The 14,036-nt window shown below is 38.3% G+C and overlaps 1 protein-coding gene across 1 annotated transcript in view; it reads right to left on the reverse strand.

Annotated features, from left to right (window-relative positions):
• Positions 1–903: 903 nt before the first annotated feature.
• QRFPR (pyroglutamylated RFamide peptide receptor) overlaps positions 904–14,036 on the reverse strand; it is a 45,957-nt gene continuing 32,824 nt past the window's right edge. Inside the window, exons 2-6 of the mRNA XM_032333313.1 lie at positions 10,330–10,488; positions 7,545–7,606; positions 3,416–3,651; positions 2,138–2,235; positions 904–1,383 (exon numbers count right to left, since the gene is read on the reverse strand). Of these exons, the coding sequence (XP_032189204.1) occupies positions 1,043–1,383; positions 2,138–2,235; positions 3,416–3,651; positions 7,545–7,606; positions 10,330–10,488 (896 nt within the window). The 3' untranslated portion in view covers positions 904–1,042. The remainder of the gene's footprint in view (positions 1,384–2,137; positions 2,236–3,415; positions 3,652–7,544; positions 7,607–10,329; positions 10,489–14,036) is intronic.

The raw sequence follows: 14,036 nt of genomic DNA on the forward strand, positions 1-14,036 counted from the left end.
GAAGCGTTTTAATCAGGAATGGATGCTGGATTTTGTCAAATACTTTTTCTACATCAATTGAGAGGACCATGTAGTTCTTCTCTCTTCTCTTATTAATTTGTTCTACCACATTGATTGATTTGCGAATGTTGAACCATCCTTGTAGCCCAGGAATGAATCCCACCTGGTCATGGTGGATAATCTTTTTAATGTGCTGTTGGATCCTGTTTGCTAGGATCTTGTTGAGAATCTTAGCATCCATATTCATCAGTGATATTGGTCTGAAATTCTCCTTTTTGGTAGGGTCTTTGCCTGGTTTGGGGATTAAGGTAATGCTGGCTTCATAGAAAGAGTCTGGAAATTTTCCTTCTGCTTCAATTTTTTGAAACAGTTTCAGGAGAATAGGTGTTATTTCTTCTTTGAAAGTTTGGTAGAATTCCCCAGGGAATCCATCAGGTCCAGGGCTTTTGTTTTTTCGGAGGTTTTTGATCACTGCTTCAATCTCGTTACTAGATATTGGTCTATTCAGGTTGTCAATTTCTTCCTGGTTCAATTTTGTGAGTTTATAGTTTTCCAGGAATGCATCCATTTCATCTAGGTTGCTTAGCTTATTGCCATGTAACTGTTGATAATAACTTCTGATGATTGTTTCTACTTCCTTGATGTTAGTTGTGATCTCTCCCTTTTCATTCATAATTTTATGAATTTGGGCTTTCTCTCGTTTCTTTTGGATTAGTGTGGCCAATTAACCATAAGAGACTCTTAAACTCAGGAAACAAACTGAGGGTTGCTGGAGGGGAGGAGTGGGGGGGGTAGTTAGGGTGGTTGGGTTATGAACATTGGGAAGGGTATGTGCAAAGGTGAGTGCTGTGAATTGTGTAAGACTCAAGATTCATAGACAGGTACCCCTAAAGCAAATAATACATTATGTGTTAATTAAAAATAAAAATTTTCTCTTCTGATTAAGCTATGAATGGTACTAATTATGAAGACCTTGTTATAATTAGTGTCTGCTGCCTAAAGCAGAATTCTCAGAAAGTTCAGAGTTGAGCAGGGTAAGATGTCATTTGAGATATTTTTTCTCCTTTGGTTGTTCACACAATTTGACTTCAATGTTGCCATCACTGAATGCTTCTCCTTTGGTCTCCTCCACAGGATTCTGTCTCCGGGACAACATTGCTTTCTTCTGCATCATTGTAATTCCTGAATTTCCATGCCTTCGTGCTGGAGATAAGGTTTCTTTTACTATGCAATAACAAACTGCAGATAAAAAATTTTTTTTGAAGTTTTCGTTCAGAAATGCATAAACAATGGGATTACAGATGGAATTGGAAAATCCAATTATCTGCACTATGGCAAAAATCATCTTGATTGTAACATCGTCATATTCCTTTTCAAAATTACCTGAAATAAAAATTAATAGTCTAGAATGTATTATGTTCTAATGAGCAGAAAATAGATTTTCTGTTTATCATCTGTCTTTACTGACCACTTACACTTTGACAAGTGGATAAAGATGTAAAAGTCTCAAGACAATTCTGGGAAGAGCCATCTCATGTCAGAAGAAAAATAAGCTCTATGATGTGTCCTCATTAATAGAGAATCTTGCCTCACAAGCACAGCCTGGTGCCCAGCACATATTAGGGAGCTTACTGCATTTCTACTTTATTCTAAGCTTTGTATAAACTGGAAGCAGAAGTTACCATTCACATGTTTGCTTGTGTTATGGAAACATATCACCTGAGAATTATGTTAAGCCTCAGATTATCAAAGGTAATACAGTGAGGGTCTGACTGAAATCCTAGGTGTTATTAAATTTATGTGGTTCAAGTCAGTATTCTAATCGAAATGGAGAACACTCATAGGATGTCACACTTCTCCAGTGTCTGAATGGTTTATGGAGAATGGGAGGCATGGCATGAAAGAAACTCAAACATGTTTCTGTATCTTCTGTAATTATTAAAAATTTGGTCAAAGTCATACATAATTATCTACCATGTAATGATCTGGTGGTCTTGAAAACATGAAAGAAACCCACAAAATGTTTGATATTTGATTACCCAAGTGAATAACAATAAATTTCTATGATTCATTACATTATCCATTCTAGCAGGAAATGAACTAAAACTTCTATCAAATGAGAATGAAAAGCACTCACTGTATTCAATCATCATGTGAACGATGTGGAAAGGTGCCCAGCACACGGCAAAGAGAGCCACCACTGTCACCATCATAATGACAGCTCGCTTCTTCTTCCTGGACCCATAAGGATACATTGTATTAGTTAACTTCTTGGAAAATTTGTCACATTGATATCAAAGTTATTCAAGTTTGAGCCTAAATTTCTCCACCATAATTTTTCAAATATTAATAAAGCTCATGACAGGTTAATTGTGGGCTGTTTCTCATTTTTCCCATTGCTTTTACCTATTTCCCTATATTTCTCATATTATAAACATCCTTATGATGTGTGCTCATAATAGGTCAAGCACTTGGCTAGATGCTTGGTGTGGATTATGTCATTCATCTTCTCAGTAAGCCATTTATGGATGCAGAAACTGAGGCACGGAGAAATTTATGTCACTTGCAAAGTCGGATGACCAGTAAGGTATTTAAACTGTAAAGGGTAGAGTGGCCTTAAAGTTATACAGCTTAACTTCAGTATTAAGCTCTTATTCCCTTCATACTGAAGAGCATTCTTCTGAGGAAGTGGGAGAGCTAAATCAGCAGTAAATCCCAAGGTGCTCAATAGTCCAGTACCCGCGCTGACAGGGAGGATTGCTTCATACAAACTGGGCACCAGAGGTCGCTGCACACTTGAAAAATGAGACAATTTCACCAAACCACAAAACTCCTTAGAAGGTTTTTGTTTTTGTTTGTAATAGCCATTCCACGTAGATTATAAAATAAACATATGGACTACAAGTGCCATATCAGTAAATTGTGTTTTATTTTTATTATTAGTGAATATGTTCAGAAAAGAAAGCTTTTAGTGTTATATCAATAATAATAATTTAAACTAAATAGCATACACTGACCACCAAAGGATTTCCATATATATCTCATGCATTTGAGCATCACTTTTGGGTAGGAGGAAGTGGGGATGGATTTTTATTAAGCTCCTTGCTACATAGGAGGAAAGCAGGAGCCTTAGTCCACTCCATGTGGCTGGTGAGTTGTGGGGAAGAGAAGACCACAACCCTTACCCCCATGTCATGCTGACATGGAGATGAAAATGTAACAATTTTCCAAATTTTCTAAACTCCTGCCATACCTAAAATCTCCAAAGTCTAAAGTCAGCCCATGTCCTAAACATGAATTACAAATGGCACTTCGGCTAAATTTCCCAGGAATTGAGAGATTTCTAGCACCTGCTCCTTCAAGCACAACTAATTACAAATATTTTAAACAGAGGTGAATATTTCATTAAACGGACCTGGTTATTTTTGACATTTCTTTTCCATGAATAGTTCGAAGCACTGAGCAATCCCCCACTCTTTTCTTTATCCAAAGTTCATAGCCGATTTTACTATACAGGATAAGCATCAGCAAAAGAGGCAGGAGGAAGAGGATGACAAGGATGAAGGTGGTATAGATTTTCTGGTGTGCAGGGCTGGCCCACTCTTCCAAACAGCAGACATGTTCTTTTTCATATAAGAAGTCATACTTAATCTTTAATACAAGAACAATTCAGTTAGAGGAACCAGAGTCAGCATCGAAAGAACAGAAAGCAGCTAACTACTATTGTAATGCTGCATTTTTCAGATCCTTACATATTTACGGTGGGGACATATTTCAAATGAGAAATATTTTTGATTGTTCTTTTGTTGTGAAGTGTCATTTTTCCTTCATTCCTTACATTCTTAATAGTTTTATACTTTCTTTTCTATTTTAAAATGGAATTGAGGGCAATAACCTCTTTATTTTATTTTATTTTTTAATCTCCCACAACTTTCTTTCAATTTGGTAAAAGAGAGCTATGCTCTTTGACCAGAGTATGTATGCATAGAGTCCAGATGAAGAACGTTGCTTTCCAGGTGGAGAATACGCTACAAATACAACAACCGAAGTATTGTATGAAAAAAATATTTTGTACTTGCATGCCAGCTAGTTTAATGTTACATTATTTTGCTTCCTCAATTGTTGAAGAGACAAATTTTGGCAAGGCATCAGCTATCTTTCAATTGATAGTACTGAAAGCTTGTATTTTGTTACAGCTATTCCAGATTGGAATGATCAGGTTGTTTGCAAAGATTTTAGAAATGTAACTGATAGCTTTAAGATCTGAGATGAATAAGAAATTGAGATTCAAAGTATTGTTAATCTACAAATATTCAGACTCAGCTCTGAGCCTGATAATGTCTACCTCAATTGAGGTAGATATCTTACAGAAAGACAATGTCTCCTTATTAATATTATTTCTGACAGACTCATGAGTTCAAAATATTATTAATAGCAGTATTAATAATCACAGCAAATGTTCATAAAGGACAAACTTAGAGAAGCATATTCAAGAGTTATTTAACTGGATAATAAGAAAAAAAAAAGAATTTAGCAAAACTACTGCCATTTTGGTCATTTTAGAGCTTTCCAGATGAAGAACACCTAGGTCTTAGACATATTTTTGCCTTCATTCCTGCAAATTTTATCATCAATTGTTAGTCAGTTGAATTGGGAAACAACCTTTCTGATATACTCATCAAAGTTAAGAAAATTCAAGCTCTGATCAAGGTTGTTCTTTACAAATACAGTGAGGGATGAAAACACTTACTGAATAATAATTTCAAGATCCAAACTCCCTGGGAACCGGATATAAAGTGAAATTCAATCTGACTCCATGGAGGAAGAGCCCACAAAGGCACAGCCATGGGGGCAACACACTGGCACATGGTAAGGCACAAACTACCCCAGCAGTCTCCAAATAGGTGCATGTTGCCCTGGAGACAAGCACAGACTTTCTGAGGGCACAGGCAGATGGCTTTAAGGGAGCCTTTCAGATCTTCTATTAGCAACTGCACAGTCCTCTAAAATTCTGCTACCTCGGGGTGCCTGGGTAGCTCAGGCCTTAAAGTGTCCGGCTCTTATTTGGCTCAGGTCCTGATCTCGGGGTCCTGGGATCGAGCCCCCCGTCAGACTCTGTGCCCAGCGCGGAGTCTGCTTGGGATTCTCTCTCTCCTTGTACCTCTGTTCCTTCTCCCCACTCATGCTCTCTAGCTCTCTTTAAAGTAAATAAATAAAATCTTTAAGATTCCACTGCCTTGGAGAAGCCTGAAACCGAGTGTTGTGCTCTCTCTATAGTCTCAGTTTCTTGTTTCTGATCCCTCTTCTCCCCAGCTACAAAAGCCAGATCTCTTACCCAACCACAGTCTTACTATGAGGCACTGAAAAAGGAGGTGGCTTGAATTACTGATGTCAGTGAAGCCACCATGATCAAGAAACCATAAATACATGACAGAGCTTTGTGCTTTTCCCTGTATTAAACACATTTCTATTCAGGGTAAAGCTTGGCATTAGGAAAAAGTGTTTTGACAGATGTTGAGATGCTGTGAATTTACATTTTTCATACAGTGAAGGGGCAGAAGTGATGACAATTTTAATTTTACCACCTCGTTGCTTCCATCCCCTGAAAAATTGTCAAATACATCACTCCTGAGAGAGAGCCCGGTGAGAGCAAAGCAAAGAGAACTTCAGTGGGTGGAAATGGTGACGTCTGGGTGCTTCGTTTCACCCAGGTGAGACATCCAGGCTTTCTGCATGCTCACACACACTCTCTCTAGTAGAATTTTAGGAGTAAGAAGGTGGTCACGGGATGCATATTAATAGATTTATCTGGTATGAAAAATGAAATCACAATTCTTCCTGACAGAAAGCGAATCTGACTTGGCTGATTGGTATGACAGTGAGGACTGGCTTTGCCCATTTCATATGCATTTTCTACAAGCTGAATGAGTTACATATTTAAACTATATTTAGAGCAGATGATAAAATAAGTTTATTTAAAGAAACAGACAAATACCCTTGTGTCTATGGGCCAGGAATGGACCCCACAAATGACTACTGGGTTGGGTCACTTAGAAGAGGACTCCATTGGTACAGGATTCCTGTTAGGATAGGGGCAGCCTTGGAGAAAAGAGCTGGCCACATACAGTTGTGTGTGGAAGCTAGAGGGACATGATAAACAGCGTGCTGGAGAAGGGAATAGCAATCAGAAGCCTCAGTGATGTTATCTTTGAAAAACCCACAAGTAAAGACTTGATTGTGAGCAATAGTCACGGGCAGAGGGCACTGACACCAGGGTACACCTGCCCCTTCCTCCCCTCACCCTTCTCTCCAGCTCCCAAAGAGCCAGAGGCAGTCCATTGAACGGGAAGGGAGAAATGCGCAGTAAGGAAGGGGAGGTAATGCGGATGATGTCCCTTTTCCATACTGTACAATTCTAGACCTAAAATAGCTTAATCTGAGGGAAGGGGTTGTTTTGCTTTGATTGAAAGTATGGATTTATGTGGTTGGGACACTGGGTTGGGCATTTAACCACAGAACTAACACTTTTGTTGTGACTGAAAGTGGCCAGAGGAATGTTGTGCTTTGAACGGTTGGAAGAGTAACAGGGCCTACCCAGGGCTTCATCCACAGCATTGCATCAGAGTACTGGGAGGTCCTCAGGTCACATTTTTACAGGCAGCAATGGACAGAATAAAATTACCTTCTGCTCTCACCTATGGAGTCCGGCTCATTCAATACACAGGTTACATAAAAAAATCAAGTCATGTTTTCAATGTACCCTTGCCTGAGAGCTCATTTGTTATCCTTGCCATTGGACACCGCACATCCAATCCAGTTTCACATTTGCTTCCGTCAATTTAAAAAGGTATAAAAAGGATACATGGTCTAAAAGATTATCTTAGTGGTGTGTGAACAATGCCCTACTGCCTTTGAACACTACTATCTGGGCTAGATCACGTATGCAGGACATGTTGAAGTATGTATGCCCCGTTGGCGAGACTGGGTCACCAAAAACAGCACCATGCTCCCTCCACTGTGAATCCCCATGCAAGCTGGACCCATTAAATAAAGGTGTGAGGGAAGGAAAGAGGTCAGATAAGATGATCCTGGCACACACTCCAATTCAAATTTCAGTTTGTCAATGTATGGGAGATGAATAAGAAAAGATTTATGAAGGAGAATCAACTAATAAGCAGATAATCGATGACAATTTTTTAATGTGATTCAAAAATAAAAGAAAAATCTAGAGCAACCATTGAACTCTTCAAATGCAACAAGACACTGGAGGCCACTAGGAAAGGCATGCTCAGCTTGCAGGAAAATGTAGAATGTGACCCTGGTTAATTTTCTTTTAAGCATTAAAATCTTAATAATACAAGATCAAGGGAGAGTTAGATAAATGGGGGAAGGGGAGGATCTTAAAACAAATTATTTTATTCCACTTGAAAAATTTCCAGTGAAATAATTGGGATCATACAAATTTGCAGGAAGAAATTGGATTATCACTGAGAGGGCTGGGAAAACTTTCAATAACATGACTATCAATCCCAGTCCCAATCTACCTCAAGACGTTGCACATGCCACATGGGCGATCCAACGATGACTGCCACCAGCCAGACCACACCTGCCAAAACATTACAATCATCAGAATATGGCTCCAACAGCAAAGCAAAACACATGTATGCTTATGAATAAAGCAGATGCTCTGAACATAAAGACTTCTTATATGCAATCATATTTGCCCTCAAGCAGAGCAGGGGTCTACCCATTCTCATGGCCCCTCTTCCATCATCTTCAAAATTGCTGGTGGAACAGTCTTCTGAACATTTTTAAATGCTTAATTAAAACTTCTTAAAACAATAACAATAAAACTCCTGAATAGTGTTTCAGTGACTTTAAGATAAAACCCAAACCCTTAACCTGGTTTCTGGGGTTCTCTCATTTGCCTCTCTTTCCTCTTACATTTCTGTCCATGTTCTTCAAAACAGCATCCTTTACTGAGGAATGTACAGATTTGCTTTCAGTCCCTGTATCTCAGAATGCATTGAGGTGCTCTGACACTGTCAGCCCGGATGGCACCTTATTCCACTCATTTTCCAGGACTTGACTCAAATGTCACTTTCTCTACGGAATCTTTGAAGGTCACCATCATTTCCAGATAGAACTGATCGCTAATTCCCTGTTGTCTCCATGTGCCCTCTAGTCATTTGTTGCCCTTAGTCATTTCTTCTCAACTTCATCTAAACTCACTGAGGCAAAGACAATGCAATTTACTTGTTTTGTTTCTTTGTTTCCCCAAACAAGAGTCCAAGGATAATTCCTGGCCCTCAGTAGGTGTTGATCAAGCATCATAACACGAGTATTATTTCCTTATTAACAAAAACAAACACTTAAAACATCAGAAACAAGAGTGCTCTTTCCAAATTCCCCATCCACCATGTTTTTGTTGAGGGAATTGCTTTAGTGATGTGTCCTGAGCCAGGAACAAAAGAGAGTCCGAACAGACTAGTATAAGGCCAAAACCAAGAGACTCAACATCAACTCTGAGAGCAATTTCTCATCTCAAATTTTTCTTGTGCTTTCTGTATTGAGTAGAAAACAATCTATTGCCTTGGGTTTCAAGAAACTGAGGCTCACTTAAGCTGTAGCTGGGGCTTATTATAAAGAAAATACTGGCACTGTCTATAGAAAGTCAAAGATTTAAGATGGTTTTAAGACTCACAAATCAATCTCTCTCCACATTGCCATACACATCTATTCTATTCTAGTCCAATCACTATCTCATATTATCTTAAGTCCAATCACTTCTCCAATCTTTAGTAGAAATTCTGGAGGAATTGAGTCTAATTGGCTTAATTCATTGACAGTCCTTCTGTGTCTACTACCTGTTCTGGGATAGCAGGGGCAGGGTTAGATTTATATTACTGGTATAATCTGTGAAATCTTGTGGGCAAGTGAGTCTAGCAGGTCATTGCTGATGTCCTGGGGGCAAGGCAGTCTCAGCTAGGAGGTACTGGGCATGAGGACAGGGCTGGTTCCCAGTGTGACAGAGCTAGAGAAAGATGTCAGGCAACACTGCATGCAAGCCCCATAGGGACATGAGACTCCTTGGTTTAAAATCCTCTCTGTCTCCCATGACTCTTTCGAGTAGAAATTGCCTTGACTGCCTGTTATTGACTTTGCTTTCAGATCCTTAGACTCTCTACTTCTCTTTCCTTTCTTAATAACTTCCTTCCTCCACATATTCCTTTATTCACCCTCTTTCCACACCCACACACACCTTTCAGATTTTTCGAAGGTAGAAAGATGTCAATTATTAAAAGCAACGAAGCCTTTGAATTCCTTGTAGGGAGGATATGCCATACATTTCAAACTAACTAAAACTAATGAATATTTTTCCTGTTGATTTATCTGTTTATTTCAAACTATGTAAAATGGGTTTGGCATTGCAAAGCCTTCAGGAGTTCTTTCTGTAATTCTACTCTCCCATGCTGGCTGATTCTTACAGCAGAAATAAACGTTTACTCATTCCTCACAAGTGAGATATTAGTAAAAATTTCTCTTTGATTATCGCATTAGTTGCTCCCTCGACCTCTCATTGGTGAACTGTCATACATTCAAACCACTGGGAAGCACATTAAGATTTTAAATGCTTTGGTTATAATGATCAGATAGAGAAATTCTTCCATCTTACTGTGCTGGGCTTTAGGACATCACCTTGAGCTCGCCACTTATCAGGAGGTACCTGCTCATCATGACTTGTTCACTCAGGAATGGTTACATAAACCTGAGGATTCAGGAATGCCTGAGCAAAATTATGAAGTGGATAGAATTTGTGCTCATCAGGCACCTCTAGCACTCAAAATCCAGGGTTCTCATGAGTCCTCTGAACTTCTACTATTGTGGCCTCACCACTGGGGTCACCTCTGAGCAGCACCCCAGTTCTCTACCTTTCTGAAAAGCATCTTTCCTTCCCATATCAAAATCTACCTGCTCTAAGAAGGGCCTCTTACCTGAGGATGACAGTTTACAAATGTAACAAATGTTAATGTGATAATGCCACTGAAGGGTTATCTTAAATTAGCTAAAAGTAGTACTTAAAAGGTTAAGACTTGAACTGAAGAACTAACTCTGAAATCCGAAATTTTAAATGTGGGGGTAGGCCTAAAGGAGAAAAGGAGCCAAGGTCTAGGTAAATGGGAGAGGTCTGAAATCCTGAAGTTACACCGTGATGCCTACAAGCTAGACAAGAAGCTATTTGTGTGGTTCATCAACACAGTTCACTTTGAAGAAATTCAGTGTGCTCTGTAATAAAGAATGGCCATACTGCCACTGGTACATCCTCACCTAGCATGGTGAAAGCCCTTCTGTTGGTGTACTGCCACTTCATTTTAAAAGGATGCACAAGTCCCTGGTGCCTTTCCACAGCAATGCAGGTCATGGTGAGAATTTCTGTCATGATAGCAGTGGACTGGACAAATGGCAGCATCTTGCAAACGAAGGCACCTGCAAAAAGAAAGAGGACAGTCAAACATCAAGAGGGAAAGTTTTATCTGTGTTTCTGTAATTGTTGCGGTTAATTAATTCCGAGCCTCTGTTCAAAAGTTTTATGACTATAATTACATTATAGATTCAACATAATTGAGAAAGGTGGAACTGGCTAACATTTTCTCTAAGTACCTAAATTATAGGTGATTACCTATAAGAGGACAATGAAAAGACAAGTAAATATCTGGTCATTGATAATAGGCAGGAAAAAAAATCAATGTGAGTCTTGCTGAAGAAAGAGCAAAGGCAGTCTCCTAGAGTCACAACCACACAGTAATCTTTGATTTTTTTTTCTTTTTGGTTCTCTGTCAAATCATGACAAAGGAAGAATTCTCACCAAAGACTCAAATCTCTTCTTTTATTTTTTAGTCTGCTTTGATTTTCTGTCCACAACCTTATGTGTGGCTTACATCGTTATACTCAACTGATTTCACTTTCTCCAGTGCAAAGGCCTCAAACTGGTGGCTCCTGGGCAAGATTCGGTCTGCAAACATGCTCTGCATGATTTACACAATATTCTTGCAATACGTGAATACATCATCAGCATTTGAAATGTTTACACTACTTGTCTTGCCCTGTCACCATTTATTTGTAACGCTGATTTGATGTTTCTGCTCTTGAATCCATCTTACTCATGGCTATCAAACTCATTACTCTTTTTATCAGATAATCGGAAGCTCAGGGAATATGAAAAGTTGGAAGAAACCTCAGAAGTCATGGAATTCAAGCTCTCTCCAAAACCAGAAATCGTCTTTTCAGCTTCTCTCACAGATGCTCTGCCAAACTCTGCTTAACACACCTGCAGAGGAGGCTTCCTGGCCAGCATACTCCCATCTCAAGCTGATGCTTTGGTTTTTGTTGTTGTTGTTGTTGTTTTTCCTTCTTCTGCTTAGAATATTCTTCCCCCAGAGAACTGCCTCCCACCCTTCACCATGGTCTTTGCTCAAGTGCCTCTTCAATGAGGTGGATATGCTCTGACAGCATATCCTTAACTAAGGTTTGCCCCATTCCCCTTCCACCTCCTCTCATCCCTTGGGTCTTATTTTACTCTTTTCCTATAACTCTTTCACTAGAGAAAGTGCTTTTTAATAGTTCTACCCGCTTTTTCCAGTTTCGCTTTCTGAAAGTTTCAGAACTAACCAACTATCTTTTCCAAACCTCCGCTCTTACATTCAAAAGAAACTTTCATGTCATTCCTAGGTCTTTTCTTTTCGGATTGTCGCTGCTGTTCTTCATTTGACATGATTTTCAAACTTTCAATTCCTTGGACACCTTCCAAGGACTTCCTCTTGTTAGTAAACACGTGGTTAGGAAGGAAGGAAACCTACCATCCTCAAGATGCAGTCTGGCCAAAGCAGAAACGGCAAGATTATATTGCCTCCTTGGGTCTGAACACCCTCTTCTATGACTGTAACTAAAATTTACATCAGCCTTTGATGTTAGAATTTTTACATGGTTGGTTTCCATTGCACTTGAAATCAACTTGGAATAAACTGAATTGGTCTAATAGAAAACTACTGTTTTTTAAAGAAAATTTTTGTTAATCCAAGATCTTGTGACTAAGGAAAAAAAAATGTATGTAGATATCACTAGATATTCCCTTTCTAGTCCTTTTTGGAAGCTTCCAATTTCAATCCCAAAGTCAATCACACTCACTCTTATCCTCTGTTCCTGTTCCCCAAATCCCAACCCTGTTCAATGTTAAGGCCTTTCCTTATCTAGCAAGATAGTTTATATGCTAAGTGCAGAAATTTGCTTTCAATTCTAATGTATTTCACTCTTCGAATACTGATCACACTGTGAATGAATTAAATTAGCTTAAATCCTGTTTTGGATGTGACACTTGAATAGAGGAATATATGAATAAATTATTCATCTGAATGTTTCTCCTTTTTTTGTTTTTGTTTTTAAATCTGATGAGTTCTTCTATTCTTTTAACCAAGTTGTTTATAAAAAAAAAAAAAAAGTCTGACAGGCTGAGGTTAAAGAAACATCAGAAAAAATTTTCCATGAAATAAACATAGACTCATTATCAGCACAGCTTAGATATAACTACCCAAGCAACTAAGAATTATTATGGTAATGTTATTTACTGTATATAAATACATTATATTTACATATGTTATATACATTTTATACATATATATTTATATACATTTATATAAGTAGATAAGACTACATTCACTGTAGTCTTATCTCATGGTAGTGTTATCCATCTCAAATATATTCATCTTGTCTATCATAACAGCATGGGAAATTGGTCAACTGATTCTGTGCTATCAGGACACATTGTGATCCCGAGTCACCTGATTGACTCTGAGCCTTGATTTCATCATTTGTAAAAAGGGATTAATAACACCCATCTGTCATAAAACCGAAGTGTGTGCTTTATAAAATCACATAAATAGCCAGTACAGATGTGTTACTTAATAAATGAAAGTTCTGGGGCAGCTGGGTGGCTCAGTGGGTTAAAGCCTTTCTCTTCAACTCAGGTCATGGTCGCAGGGTCCTGGGATTGAGCCCCACATCGGGCTTTCTGCTCGGCAGGGAGCCTGCTTCCCCCTCTCTCTCTGCCTACCTCTCTGCCTACTTGTGATCTCTGTCTGTCAAATAAATAAAAATCTTTAAAAAAATTAAATGAAAGCTCTTTTATCATCAGACTACCTGCATAAAAAAATTGAGGTAAATTTAATATGTTTAGAGCTAACAGATTTTTTTTTGTGAATAGGTTCTAAACTACGCATGAAAGGATAGCTAGTTTTATAACATTTCCCAGATAAAGATAGTGCAGCTCAAAAAACTCAAGTGATTTGCCTACATCCACACAGCTGTTTATTGACAGATGAGGGCATGTGACTAGGTCATCTGAATCTAGTTCTTTTCTCCATGCCACCTTCACTTAACTTAATACACTCGTGCTATGTGGCATAGATTTCTTGTCTCATAAATGTTTAATAATCTTATTTTATAATCCACTTGAGAATTTTGCACCAAGTTGTACTAGTTCTATAATCTGTCCTCTTATCCTTTTAAGGCACCCAGATAGCATTAGCCTAACTCATTATTTCTGACATTTCTTCAACTAATATTTTAAGAAATTACAGACAATGTTTTCTTCTTTTTTAAAAAAGATTTTATTATTTATTTATTTATTTATTTGCATGTGCAAGTGTAGGGAGGGGCAGAGGGAAAAGGAAAGAGAGAATCTCAAGCAGACTCCATGGGCTGAGCATGGCCTGGATGCTTAATCAATTGAGACACCCAGGTGATACAGTGTTTTCTTGATCACACTGCCGAGTTTCTTCAATGTTATAGCATGGTACTTATTTAGGCTAAAACTTTGAGTTTTTTAAAAATAAATAAATAGATGCTCTTTTCCTATTTACTGTCTTATCTTGGATCTTTATTTTCATTCTAACCATTTTTGGTATGCTCTTTTTAAATTTGGACATTTTTTCCCAAGGTTTAGAAGACTAAAGTAAAATAGGCATTGAAGAGATTTTTTT

This window comes from Mustela erminea, chromosome 2 (genome assembly GCF_009829155.1).
Source record: "Mustela erminea isolate mMusErm1 chromosome 2, mMusErm1.Pri, whole genome shotgun sequence".
NCBI classification, from domain to species: Eukaryota; Metazoa; Chordata; class Mammalia; order Carnivora; family Mustelidae; genus Mustela; species Mustela erminea.